The sequence below is a fragment of the Phycodurus eques genome, chromosome 18 (genome assembly GCF_024500275.1).
Source record: "Phycodurus eques isolate BA_2022a chromosome 18, UOR_Pequ_1.1, whole genome shotgun sequence".
NCBI classification, from domain to species: domain Eukaryota; kingdom Metazoa; phylum Chordata; class Actinopteri; order Syngnathiformes; family Syngnathidae; genus Phycodurus; species Phycodurus eques.
Window position 1 is genome coordinate 1,016,899 of NC_084542.1, and position 27,163 is coordinate 1,044,061.

At 44.5% G+C, this 27,163-nt stretch overlaps 2 protein-coding genes and 1 long non-coding RNA gene across 5 annotated transcripts in view; 1 reads left to right on the forward strand and 2 right to left on the reverse strand.

The window, feature by feature from the left end:
* rad51b (RAD51 paralog B) overlaps nucleotides 1-6,109 on the forward strand; it is a 28,440-nt gene extending 22,331 nt beyond the window's left edge. Inside the window, exons 9-10 of one of the 3 annotated variants that reach the window (XM_061703953.1) lie at nucleotides 306-384; nucleotides 5,585-6,109. In XM_061703953.1, coding sequence (XP_061559937.1) covers nucleotides 306-384; nucleotides 5,585-5,676 — 171 coding nt within the window. In that variant the 3' untranslated portion in view covers nucleotides 5,677-6,109. Of the gene's footprint in view, nucleotides 1-305; nucleotides 393-5,584 lie in introns of those variants that run through there. The other 2 variants (XM_061703957.1, XM_061703954.1) reach the window with 2 other exon arrangements.
* Nucleotides 67-8,343, reverse strand: LOC133416776 (uncharacterized). The gene is made up of 3 exons (XR_009770276.1): nucleotides 3,316-8,343; nucleotides 2,488-2,703; nucleotides 67-2,110 (listed from the first exon to the last, which is right to left on the reverse strand). It is a non-coding gene; the product is annotated as an uncharacterized LOC133416776 (long non-coding RNA).
* A 2,429-nt stretch (nucleotides 8,344-10,772) lies between these two features.
* zfp36l1b (zinc finger protein 36, C3H type-like 1b) lies at nucleotides 10,773-20,949 on the reverse strand. The gene is made up of 2 exons (XM_061704284.1): nucleotides 20,793-20,949; nucleotides 10,773-11,591 (listed from the first exon to the last, which is right to left on the reverse strand). Exons 1-2 carry the CDS (start codon nucleotides 20,826-20,828, stop codon nucleotides 10,881-10,883), a joined length of 747 nt encoding a protein of 248 aa, XP_061560268.1. The 5' UTR covers nucleotides 20,829-20,949; the 3' UTR covers nucleotides 10,773-10,880.
* Nucleotides 20,950-27,163: the final 6,214 nt, after the last annotated feature.

The following is a 27,163-nucleotide window of genomic DNA, read 5'->3' on the forward strand; positions in this document are numbered from 1 at the left end:
TTTGGGATGTGGGAGGAAAGCGGAGTGCCCGGAGAAAACCCACGCAGGCACGGGGAGAACATGCAAACTCCACACAGGCGGGGCCGGGGATTGAACCCCGGTCCTCAGAACTGTGACGCTGACACTCGAACCAGTCGTCCACCGTGCCGCCCGTATTATAGAAATGCTTTACATATTTCTGTACATTTATCATTCTTTATATCATATTTACATCACGTTCATCTATTAATCATTTGTCTTTTTACTGTTTAGCCTTCTATGCTTAATTTCTATTGCGATGCTTAAGCTCTATTTTATCCCTCCAGCTATTGGTCGCAAAGTCACCTGTAGCTCCCTTTGCTGTGCTGAACTACACGATCCAGAAGGAAGGAATCTGTATGAACGGTGAGTGACTGCCTGGCTCATTTCAATTGAAGAATACAATTTCAAAAACAAAGAAATTAAAACATTATCAACCTGTTACAATTGTTATATACTATATTATATACAGTATCACTGTGTTAATGTGATAGTAACGTCCTTCCAAAGCTATGTATCAAGTATGAGTTGGAAACACAATAAACGTTACAGTCCGACAAATCCAATTGTCCACTCATCTTTTTTTTTTTTTTTAAATCTGTTATTCTAATTGCTTATGTTGATCGTTCTAACAACCAGAGGGTTTAGGGCACAGGTGGAGGCGGACTTCAGCAAAGAGACGTGGAATGTGGGATGAATTTCCAGGGACTGTGGAAGCTTCCATTGGACGGAAGTGGGATTGATGATCTTGGTAATGGGGAAGGGACCAATGAAACGCGGCGTGAGTTTCCGGGACTGTCTGAAGCGGGAGGTCGTGAGAAGAAAGCCAGATAGATTGGCCCACCCTGTATTCGGGCGTCAGGGAGCGATGACGGTCCGCGAGCTGTTTATTGCGTGTGGCGGACCGGGTCAATGCCGCTCGGAGGTCTTTCCACACTGCCTGGATTCTCCGGAGATAATCCTTGACGGCGGGGACTGCCACTGCCTGGTCCTGTTCTTTGAATAATGGGGGTTGGCAACCATAGCAAGCCTTGAATGGAGACATACCGGTAGCGGAACTGGTGACGGAGTTGTGGGTGCACTCAATCCATGGGAGGAATGAGCTCCAGGAGGAAGGGTTGTGTACGGCAACACAACGGAGGGCAGATTTAAGGGATTGGTTTGCCCGGACCGTCTGGCCGTTGATCTGCGGATGATATCCTGACGACAAGCTGGCTGCTGCGCCCGCCGCTTTACAGAATTCCTTCCATACCAGGGATGAGAACTGAGGAACTCTGTCAGAGACAATATCGATGGGAATACAGTGGCGTCTAAAGACATGCTGGACAAGGAGGTTAGCAGTATCGAAGGCGGATGGTAGTTTGGGGAGGGGTACGTAATGGATGGATTTGGAAAAGCCATCGACAATAGTGACAATGATAGTTACCTTCGGAAGGATGGAGACCGGTAACAAAGCCCAGAGCGATATGGGACCAAGGGTGGCTAGGGATAGGCAATGCACCCAGCAGCCCAGCCTGTGGCACAGACGGAGCAGGCTTTGACGAACCCCCGGGTGTCTAGAACAAGGCTGGGCCACCACAAATGCTGCTGGATGAAGTGAATGGTGCGGGTGATGCCAGGATGACAGGTGAGTTTGGCGTTGTGAGCCCACTGAAGAACATCAGAGCGTGCGGAATCGGGTACGAACAGGCGGGTTGGAGGCCCGGTCTTGGGATCCGGTGTGAGTCTTTTGGGCCTTCCTGAACCACCTGTTTGATCTGCCAAGTGGCTGCTCCGACGGAGCCCGAGGAAGGAAGGATGGGTTCCGCTTTGTCAGGGCTGGAGGGGGGTGAGTAAAGTCGAGACAGGGCATCTGGTTTGCTGTTTTTGCTGGGTCCATTGCGGCCTAAGTATTCTGTCACGTGCGGGGAGTAGCTGGACCCAAGAGCAGGCAGAGGCAGATGTAAAATGATGAACAGTTTATTGAGGAAAGGTTATGGAGGTGGTCCTGGATGTGTTGGCAGGCGGCGGCGTGGACAGGTGGCAGGCAGTGGACAGAACAGGCGGCTGGCTCCGTGGCAGGAATGACGTGGGTCAGGAACACAGGGGAGCACTGGGAACGAGGAGACACAAGAGTTAACAAAGGAAGCGAGGAACAATATAGCTTATTTGACATAAGGTGGGCCGTGGAGGCTGCAACACTTTTTTTTTTTTCCAAACACGATTTCCGGGAACAGGCAGGCTTATGTACACCGGTGGTGGTGAGGCTGATTGAAGACAGGTGCTGAAAACAGAGAGGACACAAAAGCGCCCTCCCGGCTCCAATACTGGAACTGCAGGGCAGTATATGACATCATACTGTTAAACTGGAAAAATAAACACGCTATCAACATTAACCAATGGCAAAATCTTGTCATGGAGTATATAAAATAGAAAATATCTCTGCCAAACGTAATAAGCAAATGGATAACTTTAAGAAAAGTTGGTCACCTTTCATTAAAATGTATTGCCCTCCTGGGGGATGCCGATCCTGGGGCTGCTCTCTGTCCCCTGGTGCCCGTTGGCCCCACTCTGGGGTCTCGTCCTGGTCTCCGGGTGGGGACTTGGGGGGCCGTGCTGCTGCGTCCCGGGCCTGTGCCCTCCTGTGGGCTCGCTTTGGCAGGCTATGGCCGTTTTTTGGATGGCTGCTGGCTCCTGTGTTGGGCCCTGTTGGGCAATTTAGAGTCTTCAATCAACCTACCACGCATCCGGAGAAAACCCACCCAGGCACGGGGGAGAACATGCAAACTCCACACATGCGGGGCCGGGATTTGAACCCCGGTCCTCAGAACTGTGAGGCAGATGTGCTAACCAGTCGCTCACCGTGCCGTCTGATGTAGATTAGTACTTCTCAAATGTTTCACACAAAGTACCACCTCCAAAAATACTTGAATCTCCAAGTTCCACCAGAATGACCAACAATAAAATACACTCGCGTCTTAGTTACTGGCAACAAGGCAGAGGTTTCTTTCTTAAAAACTGTATTTAATATTATCATAAGCCACTGTAACTTTAGTTTGAACATTAGCAGTGTTCTTAAATATCGTCCGATGTACATCAGTAATTAATTCAATTCAAATATTTTGAACACAAAAGTCGAAGAAAAATATTTGGAAACAAAGAACTCAAAAATTCTTAAATGCTTATGTACGACTGAATTGTACTCAACAAATACACTGCACCGGATAAAATAAACAAATAATAAATCAAAAATAAAAAGTTTAAGCCACTGAAACATTGTTTACATTTGGAACATTTAATTCAGAGATTGCCACATACCAATAGAGTGATCCAGCGTAACACGAGTCGTACCCATAGCACACTTTGACAATCACTGAACTGTAGCCAATCTGAGGGTCGCTTGTCCTCTCGGGAGTCCATGCTATGCTATGATTGAGAGAGAACAAATTATGGCTATACACGTTATTGAAATGTTACTGACACGACATCCTGTGCAAACGGATTGACTAAGCCAGACACGAGGCTGCAGAACTTCTCAAATGTTCATCATCGAGCGATAATGACATCCTGGACACCAAGACAACCTTAACAAAGGCAAATGAGAAAGTTAATTACGACGTGACAACCAATTCTATCTCGTAGCTATGCACGTTTATTTATCACGTCATATTAAAATATTGCGGTCTTTCCTCATTTTGTGCAGGCCTAACGCACACTCTGGGATGAAATCACCGATTGTTGTGGTTGCTGACGATCCCATGTATATAGGATGGGGCGTGTACAGACAAATTCATAAGCTATTTCTTCATTCATATTCATTTAGTTGCAGGCTCGGACAGTAACAAGGTTGATTTCCACCAGAAAATAACATCAGCAGTAAGCAGGTTGACAAATGTAGGAAACATTTGGTCATCGAACGATGCCAGTTTGGAACTCTGTTACATTTAAGGCCCAGGCAGCTAACACAACGAGGCTACAGTTGGCACTTAGCGCCGTTACCAAGCAAACTAATGTTAGAATAATAAGCATTCTCCAATTATATCACGAGGTCTTTCGTGTTTGTCGATATCCAGCCGTTAAAGGAAGGGCCAGGCTCTCCGCGGCTTGTGCTGGCAACGGACTCCTGTGCGGCCGTAGCCGAACTCGAACGACCGCCGAATCGCTGTTCATTCAATTTTGTCACGCCGCCATTGCCTCGGGAATTTCTTTTCTTTTTTGAATCTCTCCACTTCTCAGAACCACCTTTTTGTTTTGGAGGGGTGTTTTTTTTTTTCCTTGCCCATCCTTGTCCTGACTAGTATGCACAGGTTCTTAGTAGCGTTAGCTGAAGAGCGATGATAGTCTCTAGTATGATATCTGTTTTCTTTAGTCCCTTTTGAAGCGACCTTTTAAAGACCACAGTATTACCTTAACATCGTGTCCACGTATTGAAACCGATAATAGCGTCAGTCGCTGTGCACATAATGTCCTCCCTGATTTGTACGTAGGCTTTCTGTGACCCCTGATGAGCTTTGTTTTCTTTCCTGTAGAACCTTAACGAGGTTTATATTTCACGTCGAAAAGTATGAAGTGATACTTCGTTGTTATTTATGAGGTCACAGAGGATGAATCCTTTTTTTTGCTGTTTCATCTTCTGACATTTGTTATGATAGTCATTGCCAAGGAAGCTGGTCAAACAAAGGAATTTGCTGGCTACCCTTTCCCCTCACAGATCTCAAAACGGATTTTGGTTTGACCATATATACTGTATTTCATGCTAAATATAAATATGAGCAGCGGTCTAATCTTCAGTAGGCTGCTATATTGAACAACAACAAAACCTTTTTCAACTTGGACTTCAAATGTTCGTCTCATCAGACCAGGGATTCTTTTGTCTCTCATAATCAAGAGAGTCCTTCAGGTGCCTTCGGGCAAACTTCAGGTGTGCTGGCACGTGCCTTTTAGTAAGGAGTGGCTTCCGCCCTGCCAACTCCTCCATACAGGCCTTATTGGTGGATTGCTTCATCGATAGGAGTTGTCTTTCTGGAGGTTTGTCCTCTTTCCGCAGAAAGGCTGCAGAATGCTCCAGAAATGCTGGAGTTGGGTGCTCATTAGTGATCTCCAGGATGTTTTTTTTTTTTTTAGAGATATCAGAGTAGTTTTATGTACAAGATCAGGACTCCGTATCGGCAGATTCTTCAAATCAAAGACTCGGACTGTGATGGGAAAATGTGATCGGGACCTCCGTACTGACAACATTACGTGGCAATTGCCCTGACGTTTCCTAAACACACGTGTCAAAGTGAAGCGTGGGGGGGGTCGTCGCCTTTTCAGACAAAAAGCATCTCGGCATAACTCGTAGCCAACACGTTCAAATATACTTAGTTGTTCTTAATTTTATGAATAATTTTGACAGTGGCCATCTTTTTTTAGTGCCCCCCCCAAAATGTCCGTGCACATGCTGTAGTGTAACTACTCATGAAAATGGACGACATAGCCAAGTTAGCTAACCAAATCTGGATTCCTGTGTTCCACGTAGCCTCCAGGATTTTGGGTGTGTCCTCGGCCGTATTTCTGATGGCTGATATTTGTTCTCTCTGTGTTTTAGGAAATGACGGCGAGGAGACGTTTTATGAGGGCACTGATCCCAGCCTCCAGCCTATCAGGGTGAGAACGGTGATCAACCTTGATACAACCTGAGTGGATGCCTCAGAAGTACAGTGAAAGACATGACCATTTTCATCATCATCATCATCATCATCCCAGTCACTCTTGTGAAATTGTATAAGACAGAAAAGCTTCTTCTCTTCTCGTCCCATTTTTGTTCATTTTCTGGATTCTTGCTTTAGATTTGGACCGAATCTTCTTTCTTCAAATTGCAAGATGTTCGATAGCTGAATTGTTGAAGTTCCAAGGGTGCACTACTTCAAAGAGCGAATGAGCTCGAAAACTTGTGTATGTGAAAATGTACATTGGGAGAGACTTCAGGGTAATATCATTAAAAAAAACAACGGAATCTTGTACCAACAGTGTCGGTACAGTGAAGCCAGAGTCCAGCATATTGGTTGTAACTTATTGTCGCTCATCAGCATTATTATTGCGCTCACTGATCGACTATAAACATTTGTGTCTACCGGTATTTCTTTCTTTCTTATACAAAGGCATGCATTTCCATATATCCACATTTTTTATTCCACCAGTTCCACAGCTAGGTTAGTCCAATCTATTTTCGATTCTCTACCGACGACTCTGAACTGAAAGAGCCCACTATTATTATTTCCTGACATTGGTCGATGAAATCATTTAAATAGGTACACAATTAGTTGTTTTTTTAAAATCATTTTTTTTCTGCCTTTACAAAACTAAATAATGCAGATTGTTTTTATTTCTATTGTCAGATAGGTGTTCATTTAATATTGTGTTTCGTATTGTAGTATGAGAACACCAAGACTGAGTGAATTACAGTACATTTTTCACGGTCATTTTGTAGCCTCGCTACCTTTGGCCTCAGCGAACGTTTTGCCCAATGCAAAACAAGGATTGTTTGGAATTTGAAACAAAATCAACGTCGGTGCTCTCAGTAAACGGTGACCGTTAAAGGAGCACCTATCCAAGACCATCATAAATACATTTTACATGGATTGCACAAAATCCAACTCGTTACGTTTGCGTTGGACTCATCACAATGGTGATGTAGCTCACAATCAGTGTTTCAACAAATCAATCAAAGCCAAACAACCAATGAAAATATATATATTTTTTTTTTTTGGGGGGGCGGGGGGGATTATCTTGTCTCTCCGACTCTGTCGCAGTCGTCGTTAATGCTCACTGGTTTACGTTCCTCCACGTCGTTGCTGTCCCTGTTTTTTTCCCAGTGTTTGGAAGAAATCTGCGCCCCGTCAGATTTTGTGAACCCCATGGCTCGTTTTCAGCAAAGGAGAAGAATACTTGAGTTAATGCTTTCGTTAAAAGCGTAAACTAGGTTTTGTCAGAATGTGTGACCTCAGGGCGCAATATTGTATGAGCCGTTAATAAGCCTGGGTTTCTGCTTACGCAAATACCGAAACGTAATCCTAACCCTAAAATTCTGACCAAACCTAGTTTTTGCTGTTAATGTTAATGTTTCCTAACAAAACAATAAAATAATCCATGAATAGGTAAATCCGCGGGTGCCGGACCTCGAGTATGCGAGGGTTCACCGTATGTGAAAGAAAGTACGCAATAATTAGATGTTGGACATCCGCATGTAATTACCCGGACGTGACTTGGCCCTCCGCCTCTTTCGTAGGGACATACAGGGAGAAAGGGATTATTTATAAAAAATAAAAACATCAGTGATGGGTATTGAGCCAAGATCTGCCTACCGCAGTTATAATGCAAATAGAAGAAGAATTAGCAAGCAAAAACGTTTGTCAGGATTGATTTCAAACGTGATCGTGCTTGCTCCTGGGAAGGGAGCTGAGGGCGAAAGCAGGTGATCAGCTGCGAATGCTCAGGAAGAAGCATCAACAACTCACTGCACTCAGATGACGAACAGGCTCTGATAGGCTGTTACCATGGCGCCCATTCCCATGAGTTCCCATGGTGGGGGGGCTTCAGGGTTTGTCAATTAGGTAACAATGATGTCGTTTGTGGCACTTCCTTCTTGTCGGTTTGACTGAGTAGGCACAGGCACTTTTCACTCAAGTTGCTAAATAAAATGCCCGTAATTCTCTACATCGGCTAAGAATAAAAGAGGGCTCCCGTAGCGAAGAGCATGACGTCAAACGCACGTTACGTACTGTACGTACAGTGCTATGAAACACGGTGGAAAGAAGGCCGGGTAACGGCAATACGTTTCACCTCCGAAGAGGAATAGGGCAAATAGTGGCCGTATAAAAAAAAAAAAAGACTGCAGATGGTAAATCAATTCGAAAAACGTTGCATTGAAGCAAAAGGTACAGAACATCCAGAAAGTCTCTCGCATTTCTTGATTTCAGCTCGACGTACTGATGCAAAGTAAATCAATTGCGTTTGCATTTCCAGGACTATTAGTACTGTATATTTCCTTCATGTTGTCATGCTAGTATTTCAACAAGGCCCAATAAGTGAGCACTGTAAAACTGTTTTAGTGTTTTCTGTCTAATAGTAAAGCTAATATACAGTAGAAATCAGATTCCGAAATATCTTATATAAATATATATATATATTTTTTTTAAACCTGTCCTGTTCACCTGCATGACCTTGCAGAATGGTGGAGTGGATCTGTATCCCTTTTCTGGAACGGTTTTGCCGCAACGTACCCAATGTGCGAAGTACGTACAGTGTGAGTACCAAAAATGTGCAGAGCGCGTGAAGTAAGAGGCTCGGCTCACGCGGGTCCGGGCCGGCAGACCACAGAGAAACCCCACCCCACCCCACCCACCCGACAGCAGTGTCATTAAAACAACAAATCTAGTGTTGGTCTATACAGTATCATCTTTATAGGTATCTGCCACGGATCACTGGGGAACACCAATTTTGTTGACTTAGGTCCGACAGCTCTTTTGAACTAATTTCTGGCTGCGGAATCCAAAACCGATCTCAGTTTTTCTCGATCACGTCAAGTGTTTCAACAAAGCGAGAACAAAGGAACTATATACCCGTGTTCATAAAACACTAAGCTGGAATAGTTACACGCTTTGAAAACAAACAAACAAAAAAAACAGGATAAAACGAAATCGAACTTACAACAGTATGCCCGTGGTGACGAGAATCTTCTTAATTCCTACTATGCTAGCTTTCTGTTTGCAGATATTGATATTGCCGTGTTGTTCGCCAAAAAAAAAAAAAAGAACACACAACCAATATAAACACGTTTTATTGGTTTTTAACTGCAACTCTGTCGTCACAAAATCCTTAACAAAAGACACTACTGCAGTGAACAGCAGCAGCTGCATTCCAATGCCGTTAACCCCTTACCTACAGGAATACATTTCAGGCTTTTAGCAGTCATACCATAAAAAAAATAGGAAGGCACAACAATTGGGAAACCTGGAATGTATTTTTCTTTTTTTTTTTCTTTTTAGGCACTTCATGGGAAAGAGTGGTCTAGAATCACCTTTACATCATCATCATCGAGACAAAAAGTGCTGGTACGTCTGTGCGTGATCGAGGGAAAAAGGCAAGGCAACTTATTTTTGCTCCAAAAATTAGCAAACAGATCTTTCTCTAATCGCCCGACTGACTCCGTGATGCGTCGCATAACTGAAACCTAATCAAAAGTTACTGGTGTGAGGACAGGACTTCTCCAGAACCAGTCTACATTCTCCAGGCCTAAATCACACTCTATGCAGGATTTGTCAATGCACCGTGCAGGTGGTTCAGTAAACTGGGCTCATATGTAATAAAACTAACCGTACTCGCATCGGTCACTTCACCATCTGTACGACCACTGTTAGCAAATGTATAATATTGTTCTCTTATGTAGATGTATCTGAAGAGGTATAAGAATGACGTTTAGCGAATATTTAGTGCAAAATTCTACCTGAACGCCACCCGCACCAGCGTGCATGACTGCGCCGAGCTGGCAGTGCATTTGTGCCTTCGGATCGCAACGTGCGGGAGGAGCAAGATGCGCTAAATACAAATGCTACACTTTTGTGCATTTTGCTTTAAATTGAGATCGCTTCAAAACAAAGAAAAATGTGAACAAAAAATGTCATTGCAGTGAAATCGATTACTGTTATAAAAAAAAATAAAAAATAAAAATGCTTCACAATCTTGCGATTATGGAGATCATAATTTAACGAGAAATATACTATTGTTTCATGAAAAGATAAATACAACATAAAATGCTTAAAATCAGCAATAAATATAATTTGATAAATAAGCAGTGACAACCAATATGCTTCGGGCTTTATGGAAGTAAACTAGACAATAATAATAATAATAATAATATACAATGGATATGAACATAGGGAACCAATCAAAGCACTAAAGCTGACCAACACATCCCCAAATGCAGGAACTCATCAATGGGGAGAGATTTTACGCATCCGCTCAACATTGAGGGGAGGGGGGCGGGGGGGGGGACTCGGTCAGGTGAAAAACTAAGAGACCGCACCTTTCAAATGCTGCTCAACATTGTCTGCTGGCACAGCTCAAGTGACCAACTAATATTGACCTCAGGGATCAAATAAAAGGAATCCGTGGAAACTAGTGACGTTTACGTCGAATCTAATTGCCCCGGAATCTACGGAAATGATTCTTAATGCTGTGGCCTGCACAAACTGTATTGTCATTCATGTCCGCGGAACAGCAGCGGGATTCCAGCCTTGCTATCTAGAAGCGTGACTCCGAGACCTGAAGAGTAGCGCGTGCCCTCACGCAGCATGACTTTGAAGCAACTGGGTTTGGTGAGGCCAGTTGCTGGATTCACTTTAAAACAAATACATTAAATTAAATAAAAATATCTCCCCGCTGATGTCCTCTTGTTCGTGAAGCTGAGGTGACCCTTGGAAATTAAACACTGAGCTTTCAAAGGGAGGTTTAAAAGGTTGTAGCAACAGGCGATAACAAAGGCTGCCTGGAGATTGGCAAGACTGCAACATACACAGTATAGTGCAGACACTCGTCAGTTCACCGCTGCTTCCAAAGGAAAAGTCTGCGTTTTACTGCTTTGCTGCATTTCACAATGGTTCACATTCATTTAAACATGGCACCGGCCAGTGCGTGCATGTAAAGACCCTACTGCTTTAGTCGTCGTTCATTTTGTTTAAGAGACCTGACTGCAATTGAAAGGGATATATCAAAAAAAATAATAATGATTTAAAAAAAAAAAAAAAAAAAAGGCATCTGATATTGTGATTAGAGTTCTTGTGTAAACGGAGCTGAGGAGTGAGCGGTCTTCATCTTCCTCACTTCACTCCATATTAGCAATTAGTTTACTCATCGGAAACAGAGAGCCTGCTGAAGATGGGGAGGCGGCGGGATGCATCAAGGAGGGGGGACTCCGAGCCACTCTGACTGCCAAGACTGCTCTGGTAACCCTCCTGGTCAGATAAAGAGTTGAGGGGACTGGGGGGGCCATCTGAGGCTGGGTGAAAAAAGCAGGGGATTGTGGGGGAAAGTGGGGCCGGAGGCTGAGGCTCACAAACAGGTGGGGGCCCCACACTGGGGCCAAACAGGCTGGCAATCTCCTGTCTCGAGTAGGTGAAGGGATCGCTGGACCACTCGGTCAGGTCTTCAGTGGAGCGATTGGGAGGCGGGCTGACCAAGGCGGGGCTGTCTTGTGAGCCGCCGGAGCTGGGGAAGCCCGCGAAGCTCAAACTGTGCTGGAGGCGAGAGCACCCCATCTTGTTGAAGGCGGAAAGGGGCGGGGGACCGCGGCGCTCCTCGGGGTTGTGGATGAAGTGGCAACGGGGGCCGTACGGGCAGAATCCAATGGTGTGAAAGGTGCGACACAGCTCAGTCTTGTACTTGGGGTGACGGGTAAGGCTGCGCAGCTCGTGCACGCCGTGGGCAAACTGGCACTTGTCACCGTACTTGCAAGATCCGTTCTCCTCGAAAGGCCGGCACAGCTCAGTCTTGTAGCGGCTCGAATTGACTTGGCCGCTCGCGCCGGCGCACGCTCGGCTATAGTTCAACATCTTGTTCTGTGAAGAATAAATTGCCAAGGTGGAGAAAACACAGAAAAGACAATTAGACATGGCAACGGAAACAATACAAACGTTCACTGTTGATTCACGCTCAACTAGTTTGCGGCCTGAAGAAGAAGAACACGTCAACCGAGGCACGCACGGCATTTTGCCATTCCTGAATTTCAGCCCAACACGCTGATGGAAAGAGAATAAAGCCAGACTCGAAAAAGGTTACACCACCCGCGTCACTGCACGACATCTACGTTTATTTACAGTTGCTGGACTGCGTTCATGTCGACATGCTCAGAAAAACCCAATCTGCACGGGTGGGAGAAACGCGTCCACGTACAGGTGGCAATCCACACCACCTCACGATTGGATTAATTTTTCTTAACGTGTGACTACTTAACCCCTTTTGAGGGGCCGTGATTGCTGTTCACGGCGTGCGCGACTTATCGGCCATTTTGGATTGGACTACTGAGGCGGAGAGTGCTTTCATCGCGTTAAAACAATCACTCGCCTCAGCAGCAGATTTACGCAGACCTAACTACTCTAGACTGTTTTATTTAGATGGTTCTGAAAAGGCTACCACTAAGTGTGGTGTGCTTCTTCAGAAGGGGGACAGTGAGAGACATGTCCTTATGTGTCAAATTCCACTCCTTGTTGTGTTTTGTGTACATTTTGAGTTTAATAATGAAGCCTCTGTAATCGCGGATTCGTATTTCATAAAATGTAGGAACCTTTCAATTACGTATTATTACTATTATCACGTACTCTGCTGCCAGAGGCACAGCATTGTGAGCCCTTGTGAATTTAAGAAACTAAGATTAGCTCGCAGAAAAACTGGAGTGAATTTGTCGCATTGTTAAATGTTACTTGGCTATCCGGACTGGAGTGTCAACTCTTTCGTGAGCGAAAACACATGGCATTTGTGACGGTCGCCATTTTTGTAACTAAGTATTTGGTCAATAACAAAAGTTCATGTCAATGCTTTGATATATACCCTTTGTTGGCAATGAAAGAGGTCAAACGTTTTCTTGAAGGTTTTCACACACTGCTGCTGGTATTCTGGCCCATTCCTCCATGCAGACCTCCCCTCGAGCAGTGATGTTTTGGGGCTGTGGCTGGGCAACACAGACTTTCAACTCCCTCCAAAGATTTTCTATGGGGTTGGGATCTGGAGACTGGCTCGGCCACTCCAGGAGCTTGAAATGCTTCTTACAAAGGCACTCCTTCGTTACATGGGCAGCGTGTTTGGGATCACCGTCATGCTGAAAGACCCGGCCACGTTTCATCTTCGATGCCCTTGCTGACGGAAGGAGGTTTTCACTCAAAGTCTCACGATACACGGCCTCATTCATTCTTTCATTTACACGGATCAGTCGTCCTGGTCCCTTTGCAGAAAAACAGCCCCAAAGCATGATGTTTCCACCCCCGTGCTTCACAGTAGGTAGGGTGTTCTTTGGATGCAACTCGGCGTTCTTTCTCCTCCAAACACGACAAGTTGAGTTTTTACCAAAAAGTTCTATTTTGGTTTCATCTGACCCAATCCTCTTCTGGATCATCCAAACGCTCTCTAGCAAACTTCAGACGGGCCTGGACATGTACTGGCTTAAGCAGCGGGGACACGTCTGGCGCTGCAGGATTTGAATCCCTGGGAGCGTAGTGTGTTACTGATGGCAGCCTTTGTTACTGTGGTCCCAGCTCTCTGTAGGTCATTCACTAGGTTCCCCCGTGTGGTTCTGGGATTTATGCTCACCGTTCTTGTGATCATTTTGACCCCACGGGGTGAGATCTTGCGTGGAGCCCCAGTGGTCAGTGGTCTTGTATGTCTTCCATTTTCTAATAATTGCTCCCACCGTTGATTTCTTCACACCAAAGTGCTTACCAATTGCAGATTCAATCTTCGCAGCCTGGTGCAGGTCCACAATTTTGTTTCTGGTGTCCTTTGACAGCTCTTTGGTCTTGGCCATAGTGGAGTTTGGAGTGTGACTCTTTGAGGTTGTGGACAGGTGTCTTTTATACTGCCAACGAGCTCAGTTCAAACAGGTCCCATTAATACAGGTAACGAATGGAGGACAGTGGAGCCTCTTCAAGAAGAAGTTACAGGTCTGTGAGAGCCAGAAATTTGGAGATGACCAAATACGTATTTTCCACCCTAATCAGACAATGCGATTTTCTGGATTTTTTTTTCTTATTTTGTCTCTCATGGTTGAGGTATACCTATGATGAAAATTACAGGCCTCTTTCATCTTTTTAAGTGGGAGAACCTGCACAATTGGTGGCTGACAAAATACTTTTTTGCCCCACTGTAACAATACCTTCAGGCATATAGTGTTCGGACTCTGTGAAAAATAACTTACCGTAATTACTCATGTAAAATGCACGAAAAAAATTGTCAAGTCAATAGTGAGCATAGGGTATTTTGGTATAGGGGAATATGAAAAAAAAAAACACTAAATTTTATAAATATATGCCACCATCTAGAGGTTATGAAAAAGCTGTACACTTTCATTCTAATATGACGGGTACATATGACTGCATATATGAACAATTGTGCTCAAGTTTACATACCCAGACAGAATTTGGGAAATATTTCTATTTATTTATTTATGTATTGTTTTTTTTTTTTTTTTTTTTAAATACGACTGATGACTGAACCACCACCATAAATTTATTTATGGTTATGTTTTATTTCATGATAATGCTTTTCTGAAATGCTTGACAGTTTAATTTGAATTGGTGCGTTTCACCTGGTCCATGTTTTCTTTAAGGAATTGTATCCACTTTACAAACTCTGCCTGGGTAATCAAACAAATGAGTGTGTTTTATTATTTACTAAAGAAAAGTAGTTGAGTAAATAACTTCAGAATAATTCTTGGAAAACACTAACAAAATACAGATCATACTTCATGTTTTGATCATATGGGGAGAAGCAAAATCATGCATTGTAAAAATGCATTATATATCAGTAGAAGGGTTTTCCAGAATTTTGGTCAACTTTAGAAATTACGGTATCTTAACATTTTATCGTGACTTCTACTTTCTTTGTCATTGCGTGCACCACACTGCCCCTCAGAGGTCAAGATGTGCACAGCAGGAACCGCGTTTCCAAAAAGCCACACACAAACAAACACGGGCAGTACAAGAGCCTTAAAGCCTTACAACATTATTCCTATCCGCCACAACATTGTTTATAAAACTATACCCCAGATCAAGTGTGTCAAACTCATTTTTGCCGTGGGCCGCATTGTAGTCACGGTTTCCCTCAGAGGGCCGTTGACTGTGAAACCATATAACTGTTTAGTCACCTCATAATACTATTACATACACACAACAAATTGATGGAAACTGAATTTTGAAATCAGAAGTCAAGTCCATATAGAAGTTGACACAGATGACTTGCTTTCGCGGGCCACATAAAATGAGTTGGCGGGCCAGATTTGGCCCTTGGGCCTCGCGTTTGACACCTGTGCCCTAGATGTATTACATGTGGAGAAACCAAATGCTGTTCCCACCATATACTGACAGTTAAAAAAAAATAATAATAACAAATAATAATAATTACTGAATTGAACGTGAATTGTTATTTTGCACTTTAAAAGTATAATTTGTATTATTTATTGAGGTTATTTTTCATGGTTCGTGGCAATGTATTCTTTATTCAATCTATTCAATTGTCAATAAAAAACAATCACAAAAATGTATTTAAATATTACATTATTCGACATTTTCTTTTAGGATTTTATAAAATAATTGATTCTATTCCACTGTAGTACAATCCTATGTTTAAAGTTGCTTTATGTAACCCATTGGTGAAGAATAAATGGGTCAGTTTTTCTCATATCTACTGCTGCTGATTATTCTGTGAGTATTAAGCACTTGATCAAGCCTTTTCTAACATTCCATACTACAAAATAAGCGATGTACAGACATGCAAACACCGAAGGCATGAAAAGGTGACCCAAAAAAAACTGTTCATCCCCCGGGCCCCCGCAGAGAATTTTGGGGATTTTAACATAAATTAAGCAATCTGGAAGACTCTGAAGAGTACAATAAGGCATACATTCTTTTCTTTTCTTTTTTTTTTTTTTTTTCTTCTTCACGCAGAAAAACCTGTTTAAACCGCTCAAGAACATGTAAAAATTTAAGATCGAAATTAAATTTGCCTAATTTCTTTGCTTTTTTTTGGTTCTGGCCTCCAACTTGAGCCAGGTCCATCTTCACCTGCACTTGATGCCTGCTTCAAGCTGTGCCACATGAATAGCATCCTCCTCTTTAAGCACTCTCATTCTGGAAAAGAGTTGACTCAAATCACTGTTTCACTTCATTTTTCACGACAGGAAGTCCTCGTTTTACGAACGAGTGCCGTTCCTACGCTGGCGACGTAACCCGAATTTCCACGTAAGTCGGATTTCACCGCTAAAGTCCAAATTTACTTTGAAATACTTCTGTTAGGGGTATTGTCCCACGTGATTGTGACAGCAAGCTCAGTGTGAGTGAGACGGGACTGCGAAGGAGGAAGGAGTGCGCGCAAGTGTGAGTGTGCACAGTGGCAAGTGTAGCGACGGCGACCGGGGAAGACTAGCGATTAGCGGAGGACCCGTCGACGTCGAATGCGCAGAGGAGCTCATAAAGCCGTTCAAGCAGCAAATCGGTGCTTTGCGCCTTTATTGTTGCCGCCACCCAGCTCAGCTGTGCGACGAGAGAAGGGCGTCAACCCCGAGGAGGACGACCTCGGCCCTGGAGATGTCCGCTCCAGAGGAGAGGAGAGTAGCCAAACGTTGTACTCAAGTAAGAGTACTGTTGCTTGACAATAATGTGACAAGTAAAGAGTAGTCCTCCAAAAAAAATTACTTGAGTAAAATGTACACAGTGAAATAATTACTCAAGTATTGAGTAAAGAGCCAGTAAGCGCAGCATGAACATCAATTAAAAAAATAAAAAATAAAAAAAAAAACATACAAAATAAAATGTGAATGTGCAAATTCTGATGATGTGCGCACGCACGCGCACACACACTCTCTAGGGTTGCGCATCGTTTGAATTTGAGCGATTCCGCATTTCGATTCTGGTTCCAAACGATTCTTGATTCAGATTCTTTTAGGGGACTCGGTCCAAAAACGTTGCATTGTTTAAATAACGGGTGTCCAAATTATGAACATTCATTTTCTTAGCAGCCCGAAGCATAGACTAAAATGAACATTTGACTTTGGGTTCTTTATAACCAGTATCAACATCAAGCCTATGAACTAAAAGGCAATGTGTGTGGAACTAACCCAATTGACTTCATATTCATTAATGTTTCAGCTAAAAGTTAAATATAGCATTGTTAAAATAGTTATTTTGGACGGTTTCTTCACATCAAATGGTGCAACTTATAAGTGCAACTTATACTTGACTTCCTGTTTTAAGCTTGTAGCCTTTTATTTTGAAGGGTACACACCGGAACATCAAAAAGTAACTTCACACGGCACCGGTGATTTGTATTTAAAATTTTATTTTTAATTGTTTTTAACGGATGCAACCAAATTCTATAAAACGCTGATTCCTTTCCCTACCCACAGATAAGGCACAAGGTTAGTGTTTGTGATACTGTGAGACATTTACGTGAATTTTGTCCCAATTCATTGTGATGTAAAGTTGCTACGGTGAAGTTTTAGCCCAATGTTAAGCTTTTTTTTTTTTTTTTTTTTCTGTCATCGGCGCTTACGTTGGCTTGAAGACTAAAATAAACGCTAAAAACCATCAGTGCAAAAGTGCAACCAACCGTTTACCTTGTTAGCTGTCTCAATGTTGGCGTAGACGTATTTTATTATTTCACTCACCCAATTGACTGAGAGTTGACTTCACTGAAGCTCCGCGCAGCGTAGGCTGAGGCTCAGAGCTCGTCAGACGCTACACATCGGGAAAGCCTCCTTTGCACAATATAATCTTATTCCAAGTGTTGCACTGAGGCGACTGTTCATTAATTTTAACAAAGTTAAAACACACTTGTTCGTCGCCGTTGGGCACCAGCACGTCTTTGTGCGCGCTCTTTGTTGGTTTTCGCCGCTTCTTCGTTGGTTTTCGCCACTTCTTCTTCGGGGGGGGCGGACTGCAGGCATCGGAACTGGGAACTGAATTTTTTTTAATTCGAACGATTCGGGGAGAAACAGAACGTTAGTCCCGGTTCCAATTGGTGCTCGATGCCCAACCCTAACCAACAGTCAAAACTACAACAACACATCTGCAATTTACTACACGGTGTTCTCTAAAGTTATAAGTAGACTTTACACCGATTTTATCGGCCTTATTGGTATCGGCCGATAATTAGTATTTTATGCTGATCGGCTTTAATGTCATAATTCGCCGTTCCGATCCGCAAAAGACATTTACTCCACGTCGCCATCGTGCACAATATATTTGAATCCAAACGCTTGTTTATTTTTGACCAAGGCGCGTGTCTTTTGGCGTAGTCCTGTAAATATCCGACGGCCAATAAAGTTATTTCTTTTATTAAAAAAAAATAAAATAAAATCAATATTTTTAAAAACCATATCGGCGGTGTGGAACAGACAACACGTATTTCCCGGATCAGACTACAAGACAAATTTGCTCTTTCACGATTGTCAGACTACTGCGATAAAACCTTGTATTCCGATACCGCCACGTCCCGTTTTTTTACGATCATTGGGCTTTATCTTGTCAACTCAAATGCGACCGGATATACTCGTTACCGTGGCGACGACAACAAGAGTGGAGCGCGCCGACTTTGTATTACAAGGACAAAATGGGGAAAAACGTGTGTTGCTGCTCACCGGTGCTCAGTACAGGGAAGGACGTTCGTTTAAGGCTTGCTTGAGGTATGCTCACGTACTTGGAATAAGATACGGCTCGCAAGCAGGCAACAAAACGTTATGTAGCCTAGCAAGCTACCGGTACCACGAACGGTTGGACGTAAACGTGCCACCGTTCTGTCGAATCATGCTCTAAAGTTTCAGAGTGGGTGAAGTAATTTAATTGAAGTAAGTTAGCACCCATTATTTCTGTCATATAATGTTGGTTTGACCTGACCGATTAGAATACACGATCTGACGAGAGCAGTGATTTCTAACCTTTACGGAGCCGAGGAACATGTTTTACAATTGAAAAACCTCACGGCACACCAACAAATAAAAATGTCACAAAACGTGGATACATCAATTACTGTGTGTACTTCCTGCCATCTAATGGAAGACCATTTATCATTTGTTCTGTCTGTCACTAGGCCTCACTGGCATAAACAGATGAACAAAGACACATTTATTAATTGTGTATATATTATTATTATTATTATTATATTAATATAATTGTTGGAGCAATTAAGTAGACAAGCATTTACAGTAAATGAACAGGTCATTTAAATAGACACATTCCTCCATCCTGTGATTGGATCGGTGATCGGGTGTCGGTTTTTTTCAACTCGCTGATCGGCCCCAAAAATCCTGATCGTGTAAAACGTAGTTATAAGTGAGCTGAAAGATCCACATTTGGGCAGACAGTGCCAGACAAATACGACAATACATGGAAGCTGTTGTTTTTGTTCATCGAAAGGCAAACACGGAGTCGCGCGCCGTTGCCTTCGCGGCCTCGACGACCTTCCCAAAACGGTGGCCACCAAGGCACGACGCTCAGCCGGGCTGGTTTATCTCGTGTTAATACCTATGCCCGGGAAGCCCAATAGAAGACGCGCGGGGTCACGTGACTGTGACGTTTGATCGGTGAACTATACTTAAACGTCACTGGCGCTTAATTGGATGGGCGCAAACAGCGGAAGTCGAAGTCGTATAGCCTTCGCGCACGAAATAGTTGCTAAACAAGCAATAATTGATCAATAAAAGTAGCGAGCGACATGCCGATCATTGTAACGGAGTAAAAGCACCGTTACTTCTCAACAGCAGGAGCGGCGAACGTTTGTTCTTCTGGTCTCGTCAACTCTTGCGACTTATCCAAACTCTTGCGACTTATCCAGAGGCGCACAGGCCGACGCGCTCGCACATTAGTCCGCCGCAGAGTAACATTCACAATTACATCTGGGTGTGGATGGCGGATGTGTGGAATGGATCTAGCTGCCAGCGTTCAAGGAGCACGAAGCAGCCTATGCCGGCAGTGACTCATCGGATCTCCGAGCTTCACGTAAATGGCCTATTTTGAGTTCAAAATGGCAAATCAGTCGCTTGCATGTACGATTATTGCATGATATCAGATCGGACTGATATCGGTACAGGCCAAAACCCAAGGCTGCAATATCGGCATTGGATCCGAAGTGAAAAACTTTGCTCGGGACAACGCGACATCGTTGTGGCGGCTGGCTTGATTTGCAAATGAAATATCGACGCTTGCAGCCAAATGTTATATTGACTTATGCCCATCTTCTTCCAATCAATTGCAATTCGTGATTGCACTCTGTAATGGCGTATTTATTCACTTAGCCCTTGGTAAATGTGAATTTCTCGGGTACATTCTATGTTGATTATTTATAATTTATTCTCAAAAAGGGTAATTTTGCACTTCAAACGATTGACATATTTGTCGTTAAAAATAGATATTTTCGAGGTCTGTGATCCAACAGGTGGCTCTCAATTAAGTTGATCAGCCTGCCAAAAGTGGGATACTGTGCCGATGGACGCGTCGCTTTGGCCCCAAAAAAACCGAACGTCCCCAGCAGCCAACAGTGCGACTCCATGACCTGACAGCGAAACCGGATCGTCGCGTCACACCGGAGCAGTCCAAACAGCTGGACACTCGATGAAGTTGCTCGAACTGCGGCTCGTTTTCGCCGCCTGGGCGAGAATCTTTGCAAATTGGCTGCTTTAAACAAGAGCAAAGCTTAGCGCGACGCGGACTTGAAGCACGTTCCAGCGACGAAACGCTCCTCTGACGCGGTGCTGCAAACTTTGCGCCAAAGGTTTACACGCTGAAGCGAACAGCGCGGATAGTCATCGTTTTTACTCACCTTAGCGACGGCACGTATAGCGTTACGGAGTGTTGAGGTACACGGAGCGTCTCGTGTGCGTTATAAAAACCCGAGTTTCACATTTAGTTTGACACCCCCCCCCAAAAAAACAAACAAACAAACAAACAAAAAAAAAAAACAATACATAAATAAATAAATAAAGAAAGAAAGTGCCAATGCTAACGTTAGCATGTCTACGCTATAAAGGACAACTCAGTGCGCGCATGGCCGTCATATACCTTGTCGAAGAAAGGACAAATGCAGGCCGCTGTCATTCCTTAGGAGATGTTTTGGACGAGCTGGCGGTGAAGTCCAGGTTCGTGTAGTGGCGCGGTGCTACGCAGTTCGGTTTGGGATTTAGGCAGGCAGCGGTCGGTTGGCGGCCTTCCGCCTGCGACGCGGTGCACAGCAGCTCGGGGGGAAACAGCGCCTCTATTGGCCAATATTGGTTTTGTAACAGGGCGGTGCCATGATGGAACAATCTTGGTCGTGACATTGGTGACTCTCCCACACGCCTTTTTTGGGTTTTTTTTTTTTTTTTTTTGTGAAGACGCGTGGCTCAATGGTACTGATGTAGCAGCAGAATTACTCTCTTAAGAATTCCAGGAATTCCTACCTCAGGTTGAAGAAAATCCTTCATAAGTGAGGCTGTAAGTCAGTCATGCAACAAAAGTTAGACTGAAGAATAGGAATCACGGTCATCATTTAAGTCGTCGTTGTCATCCAAACAGTCGAATTGAAGGGAACGGTGAGGAAAACGTTCATCAGAGACTGAATAGTGAAATCGGGCACACTGGCTGTGACACCTGTATCGCCAGCGTTGTCAGGAACGTATGTGCGACAGGTTTGTTTCAAGAGAGTACAAACATCACCTTGAGAAACCAAGAGTAAATCAAATGTCGTGTGGTTTTGGAAGGCTTCTTCACGGATTTCCACACGTGAAAGCCTCAAGAACGGTCAGGCTAGTGTTAACAAAATGCCCCCGGACCGCCGTGGGAACACGACCGGATTGACAACGCAGGAATTGGATTTGGCGGCTTCCCGGGATGAGAGGAGAGCACGCAGTTTGCCGAGAAGTCCACCTCAGCGTATGTCTCTGCGACAAGGGAGTCGGACCAATTTGAATTTGCTCATGATATTTCGCACTCGGCCGGTTTACGGATGTACTTGAGGAGGCATAATCGGCGCGAGCGTGTTGAGTTGTTTCGGAGTTTGTGTGATTGTTTGCATGGCTGGTCCGGCATCCGGGAACGAGGCGGGAGATGGTGAGGAGGGAGCGGGCGAGTGCCCCGAGGGGACTCTCCAGCTGGAGGAGAAGAGGTCTGGTAAGACCAAGACAAAGAATACAAACATAAACAGGACATTCTTGGGGGCCCTCCCTCCCGCCTTGTTTTATTCATACACACCAACTTATGTATATTCCTTTCAGGATGTCTTATCGCACATGCTTACGTGAAAAATGTCCTTTCATGCGACGTTTTGGAATCTAATCTTTTTTTTAATCTAACACCCCCCCCACACACACACAGGGGGAGCTGTTAGATATGGGCGACTTCAGGGCCCCGCCCAGGTTTCTCTCTCTCTCTCTCTCTCTCTCTTTCCAACTGTGGTTTTTGGATGGTGGGGAGGAGACAGGCCTTGCTTATTCGTCACTCACGCGCCGAGACTGGACCGGAGCCTCGGGTGGCGATCCGTCGGATAGTCCTCGGCTTTATAGAGATGTGTTGCTCGGAGGAGCAATCCACACGGTGGCCGATGCTACGAAAAACAATCCGGCTATGTGTCTAGTTACTTAACTAGACATCTTTAAAAAAAAAAAAAAAAAAGAAGATAATTAAAAAAGGCTCAATATATTTTGATGTTGTTAAAATGACTAAAAACTCAAGGTGTAGGATTTGAGACTTGACTCGGGACTTGCCTGTCCCAATTTGGGACTTGACTCGTAGAAAAACAAAAAATAGCAATCAGCCACAATGCCCCAATATACTAGAGCAGTATATGGACGAAAGAAATCCTATCATACTCTTTGTATAAGAAAAAAACAAGAACCAAAATTGGACACCTCACAGAAGATTATGCAATTCATCCAAAGCATCAATTACATCAATCTTATCCAAAAGAAAAGATTTTCTCCAACAAAACTCAAGATACACTAGCTTTGATTACAATCATAAATCACTGAGCACACACTCACGCCAGTAACTGTATATATTTTCTCACTCGTCCCATCTGGGCACATATATCTGGGACTGGTATGGGGTCGAGAGGGTGTGGGTGTCGAACCGGGTTTCAGCACGTCTGTGCCGTTTCTCGGTCCGGGCGCCCTCTGCCTGCCCCCCCCCCCCCCCCCCCCCCCCCCCCCCCCTGGATTTTAATGCATCGCACACACTCATCCCCATGTTTTAATGTACCACATACACCCATCTCTGGGGGACGGGGGCTCTCGGGTGGTAGCCTGAGAGTCGGCCTGCGTACCACGAATGAACGTCAATGCTCTGGCGCTGGGTTCCTGGATCTGGCAGGCTTAAATGCAGGCAGTGATGAGTGCTGATTGAGAACAGGTGCTGGGGAGGGAGGGAGAGAGAGAGAGAGAGAGGGGAGGGGAGGGAGGGGCGCAAAAAACTGCAGAGCACAGATCATGACGAAACCATTTATAATAATAATAATATAGTTAATGACTCAGTGATGTATGGGGATAGCATCTGCTGGTGGTAAAGTAGAGTTCTTCTTGATTCTGTCTCAAAACCCTCAGTTGAGTTTTTTTTGTTTTTTTTTTATGCTCAGGGCATCTTTTCCCAAACTTGGCACTTCAGACTAGTAATACAAGATACATAAACAGGTTCAGGCAACCAGCCTCTCATGTGACAACCACGGGAAAGCAGCCACACACGGACTAACATTTCTCTTTTCCGTTGCTCTCTCATGGCGGTGAAATTACACGGTCTCCGTGTCTGTGGCTGAAAAATACTCCAAACAAGCACAGTGGTGTGCGTGCATGCGTTCAGGACAGCCTTGGTGGAAATTCCAAGCAGATATTGCTGCATACTGGGCAACAATTTCCCTCTATCTAAAAAAATAAGAATCTTGATAGAATACATTTTTTTTTTCATTTGAAAACTTTTTTTTGTCACGATACAATGGTATCATTTTGAACTGGAGCCAGAAGCGAGCGGCGGAGGCTGAAGACGTTTGCGGGGAATGGTTTATTGAAAAGGAATTTGGAGTCGGACCTTTGAGGTGAAATGGCGGGTCGTCGAGACGGGCAACGTGCGGGAGGCGGCGGCGGGAGCAGGCGGATGGCTTGGCGCCGTGCTTGAGGAGGTCGGCAAGGCGGGGGACACGGAAGGAGCACTGAGGACGAGGAAGAACGATAATAATAATAATAATAATAATATTCACGCCAACAAGGCGTAGCTTACGTGCGGGCACAGAACGTTAACACTGTGGCGTCAGATTGCCGGTTCTGGCGGGCTTAAATGCAGGCAGTGATGATGGCTCGATAGGGAACAGGTGCACAGGTGAGTGGGTGGAGGTGACTTGGGAGAGGGAGAGGGGAAGGCGAGGCACGAAGCGCTCCCCAAGTTCCAAAAAAAGGAACAGCAGGTGACAGACTGCGACCCCTTTTTCCACCATGAATATGACCTAGAATTTCCCCCACCCTGTTGTGGCAATTTTTGTTGTGACTTTTTGGGACATCTGGAATCTTTCCCTTGTGGGTGGGGGTACTGTCATGAGCTGTGGCTTTTGTGGTTTTGCATATTTAGTTTCATGTCGGTCTTTCTTGTGACTCATGTTAATGTCTTGTCATGCCCGTTAGGGTTTTGTTTCGACCTGTTCTCGTTAGCCGCTCTGCCCGGTGCCATCGAATCGGCTCACTCCAGCCACTCGTGTCATGTCCAGGTGTTCTTTGTTGTTTTGTCAGTTTTCTTGTATTTAGTTCCCTGGTTTCTTTCAGTCCTGGTTGGATCATTGTCATTTGCCCTCAATTATGTAAAGCCATGTCTCTCATCATGTTTGGTTTTATGCCAGGGTAAGTTTACGCCTTGTGTTTCTTTGTTACTTTGAACCTTGTTTCTGAGACTTTTGTTAATTTAGTATTTAGTTTTCCCTGGGCCTTGTTTGCCTCTTTGGAGTTTTTTTTAAAAAAGAAACCTTTCTTTGTCCTGCTTCGCCTGCCTGTTTTGTTGCTTTCGGCTCTAACGTGTCGCAGACCCTGACACCGTATCCATTGCGATGGTCATACTATACAATCGTTGATTTCTTGTGTTGAGGAAATAATGCTAACGATAAACTTCCTCCAGCTAAATTGCAGTATTTGTTTAAAAGAAACAGCAAATAAAAATGCAATTCAAATTCATTTCCCAAATTGTTCAGCCCTACTCCTGATTGATGACTACCCAGCCATCCATTTTCCGTACCGTTTTATCCTCATTAGGGCTGCAGGCATACTGGCGTCTATCTCAGCAGACTCTGGGCGAGGCTAGCTCGTTTTAGTCGGGTCCACGTCATTGAACCCTGTTGGCTTAGTTCCCAGTGACGAGGACTGGCTAGGTTGTGCCGAAAGGTTTCGCCGCATAAACACATGTGATGTTGTGGCTAACTACACACAGGTGTGGTTAGATTTTTAGACTGTTCAGCCACATTGGATAAGAGGTTTCATGAATCAACTGAACGGGTATGCTGGGGCATTAGACAGAAAGGAGAGTTTTAGCACTATATTGGATGTACATTGCAAGAAATGAGGAGAGCAATAGAATAACCTCACCCGGGAAAGATCAGATCTGTTTATATTGCATTACAAAATTGGGGTAGAAAGTCAGAAAATAAATTGTTGGAAATGTACAATAGAAAATGGGAAGAAGGCAAGCTATCCAATAGCTGGAAAGAAGCAATGGTCATACCTATAAGAAAGCCAGGTAAGGAGACCCCTCCTCCAGCGAGCTCAAGGCCCATCGCACTTACATCAAAGATAGGGAAGGTTATGGATAGGATGATAGTCGATTTGATGAAATTGTTATTTAGAGAAGCAAGGACTCATATCTCCATATCAAAGTGGGTTCAAGAAGGGAAGGGGAACAATGGACCCGTTGATTTGTCTGGGAAGTTAAATTAGAAAAGCACAAGCCAAGAAAGATTCAGTACTAGCAGTATTTGTTTTTATGTTGAAAAAGCATATGATAGGTGCGGAAGGAGGGGCTATTGATTCAACTGTATAAAACGGGGATGGAAGGAAGAACATTTAATTGGATCTGAGACTTTTTGTTGGACGGGCAGATTCAAGTAAAGATGGCCACTACTTTAGCTACTGCCTATACGGTGGAAAAGCAGAGATCGCTTTTGTCATTTCCCACCTGACTGGTCGTGCGCAGGTGTGGGCTGCCGCTGAACGGAGCCGCAATTCCGCCGCGTGTCATTCTTGGGCTTCTTTCGTAAAGACTATGGAGCAAATTTTGTAGTATTCCACACCAGATCGCGAGGCAGCTCGCTCCCTTGTCACCTTACAGCAAGGCAAGCGCAGGGTGTCAGATTACGCGATTGAGTTTCGCATTCTAGCAGCTGAGAGTCAGTGGAATAACAGGGCACCACTCGATAAATGTCTTTTTCAAGGACTATCCCCCGCCGTCAAGGATCATTTGGTCCCACTAGACCTGCCGACCGACGAGGACACTCGTCGCGCTCACCGTGAAGATCGACAAAAGGCTTTTGGAGATTGGCGGAAGGACGCGTCACCGCCCACTTGGAGGACGAGCCTCGGTGACCAGCCAAACCAAAGCAGATCCCCTGTTGCCGGTATCAATCCACTGGCTAGCGTCACCGCGGATGAACCCATGCAACTGGGCAGGTACCGTCTCTCCCATGAGGAACGTCAACGGGAAGGGCGGTGCTTCTGCTGCGGGCAGCTGGGTCATTCCGTGAGCAACTGTCACGTCAAGGTTGCCGGTGCCGGTCGTACCAAGGGTACGGGAGCGGTGAGTCTAAATTTCATTAAGGAAGACCCTACCCGGGTTCTTCCTAAAGGGACACTATGCTCTCCTGATCAAGAGATTCATACACCTGTATTGATTGACTCTGGTTCTGACGCAAATTTACTCAACTCCCTCCCCGTTAGACGGATGCAGCTTAGAACCTTTCAAGTAAGGCGCCACCGCAACACTTATGCTGCAGACGGCAGTTTTATGGGCAAGATCACTCACCGCACCCGAACACTTACATTGACATTTCCTGATTCTCACTCGCAACGCATTAGTTTTCATGTTTTTGACGCCATGAATTATGACCTCATTTTAGGGAACCCATGGTTGAAATTGCATAACCCCCACATTGACTGGTCCTCTGCGCACGGTATGTCACGGGGCACCAATTGCGCCCAGAACTGTGGGATTCCAGTATTTAATCTTAGAAATGTATATGTAACCACTGAAGAAATTAAGCTCAAAGACTTTTTCGGTTTTTAAATGAAACAGGACTGATAAAGAGAATCTAGTCCAAACTGTATTTGGATTTGATTTATTTGTTTTGCTCCCTCGCACTATACGTATGTATAAGCGTACACTGAGCCACCCTCCAGCACAGTAGATGGCGGTAATGCATATTGAACTTGTTGGAACGT

What these genes read in the sequence shown, in the direction of transcription:
- zfp36l1b (XM_061704284.1), bottom strand. Translation starts at nt 20,828, where the DNA reads ATGACAGCGGCCTGCATTTGTCCTTTCTTCGACAAG. An exon ending in TTTGTCCTTTCTTCGACAAG is followed by an intron (nt 11,592 to 20,792) that starts GTATATGACGGC and finishes TATTCTTCACAG; the next exon opens with AACAAGATGTTGAACTATAG.